Below are 1,787 nucleotides of genomic sequence, written 5' to 3' on the forward strand. Positions count from 1 at the left end.
GTTTTTTTCATTGGTGAATTGTGTGGGTTTCTTCTTAACTGATGGTAATATATTTTTTGAATTTTAGCAGTCAGCTATTGGACTCATTTCTAGTTTAATAGTAACACCATTCAGCCTAAATTGCTTTGTGATTTTACACTGCATGGATGTGAGTTTAAAGCCATACGGTAAATTGATTTCCATGTGATAATTTAAAGTGATCCCTGCAAAATTTGCTCAATTTATTTATGAGTGAAACGATATTTATTATAAGTTTCTTTGATATTGATAAAGTATTATTGCATGTGACAATGAATCACATGCATATTATACCTAGAAAATGTTACTATGTTTACAAAACTTCAAATTTTTTTTTTTTGTTCTTTTCCTATTTTGGTAAAATATAATGTGTATTTGAACTTGGTTTCTACTTATAGGCTATTGGAAATTCTCCTTCGGGCCCTGAAGATGCCCCTGCTGAGTGTCCAGTTACTAGTGATGAAGATTCCTTTGAAGATGATGTGTGGGATACTGATGACTCTAATGATAAGGTAATATTCTTGTTGCTCATCTTGATTAAGAGGGGAAATGTATCATAGGGCATATTTTCTTAACTGTGGAAGCGGAGAGAGAGCAGGCGGGACTCATGCTTTTTTGTTTATTTACACTCAACTTGCTAGTTAATCTTTTATTTTCTATTGGTATGGTTCTTCCTTAAAAAATTGCGGAGAGAGAGCATTTTTTAGATCGTTTTGTTAAGCAAGCACTGGCTCTGATTATAATATAATGCTTTGTTGTGTGCAGTGCTTCTGATATATTTTTAGGTCATGAAATATATTTTATAAAATTTTATATGCTCAAATTCGTGTTCAAAAAGCAAAGTTGAGTTCTTATGTAAATGTTATTGTGCCAATTCTCATGAGCCAGGTCTTAAATGAATCTCATGGTTTGAAATAAAATTTTGCTCAGTGTTCATATTAGGTACTTGCATTAATTTTGTTTTGATTCACGATTTGCCAACCAGTCCTTGTGGCTTTCACTATGGGGGTTTTCATAAACTCCTGGCTAACAATTAAAAGCAGGTTGTATTTGAGCAACCCATATTCTAATCAAGTGCCTACCAGTTTCTAATCTAAAAGATGAAATTATGGTTATACCTTAATGTTCTATTCAATAGAACCTGATTTATTACATTGTAATCTCTCTTTTTTGAGTTTGAGTGATTTGCCCCATTTCCTTTATAGATTTTCAGTGATACCTATATGCCAACTCTTTGCATCATGGATCATCATAATCTGTTAAATGCCATGTTTGCCCCTCAGGTTGCAAGTGTAACTCTTTGAAGTCCTTTTTTGGTGTTATTACAGGATTTCATAGAGGATCTGCCGGAGAAAGAGAAAAAGTTATTGACATTGGTTGATATGGGCTTCTCTACGGAGGAGGCAGCTGCAGCCATAGACAGATGTGGTATAGCTTCTCTTACATTTGATGCAGCATGGTGTGATATGTCTACAAAAAAAATTGATGTTGTTGTTGCCTTATTCTGATATTTTATCTTTACCTACTATGCGTGCGGTCTCGTGAAGATTTATGGTGGATGCCTTACTTTCTTTTATTTTCCGGTCATCCGAGACCCTGTTTTGAATATCATTTGTTTTGATAGGCTGAATTATGTTTCTTTTTAATTATTTTCTTTCCAAACTATCATTCTATCGGATATTATGTTTTTTAGAAACAATATTCATTATGTGCTAGAATTTGTAAGTTTCTAATCAAATTTACATTTTACTAGTTTTTGTATTTTTTTC

The 1,787-nt window shown here is 32.9% G+C and overlaps 1 protein-coding gene across 2 annotated transcripts in view; it reads left to right on the forward strand.

The window, feature by feature from the left end:
• The window catches only part of LOC110032289 (DNA (cytosine-5)-methyltransferase DRM2-like), a 13,553-nt gene extending 12,005 nt beyond the window's left edge, over window positions 1-1,548 (forward strand). For both annotated transcript variants that reach the window (XM_020735865.1, XM_020735866.1), the window contains exons 6-7: window positions 417-530; window positions 1,347-1,548. In XM_020735865.1, coding sequence (XP_020591524.1) covers window positions 417-530; window positions 1,347-1,526 — 294 coding nt within the window. In that variant the 3' untranslated portion in view covers window positions 1,527-1,548. The remainder of the gene's footprint in view (window positions 1-416; window positions 531-1,346) is intronic.
• Window positions 1,549-1,787: the final 239 nt, after the last annotated feature.

Source organism: Phalaenopsis equestris, unplaced genomic scaffold, assembly GCF_001263595.1.
Source record: "Phalaenopsis equestris unplaced genomic scaffold, ASM126359v1 Scaffold000908, whole genome shotgun sequence".
NCBI lineage: Eukaryota > Viridiplantae > Streptophyta > Magnoliopsida > Asparagales > Orchidaceae > Phalaenopsis > Phalaenopsis equestris.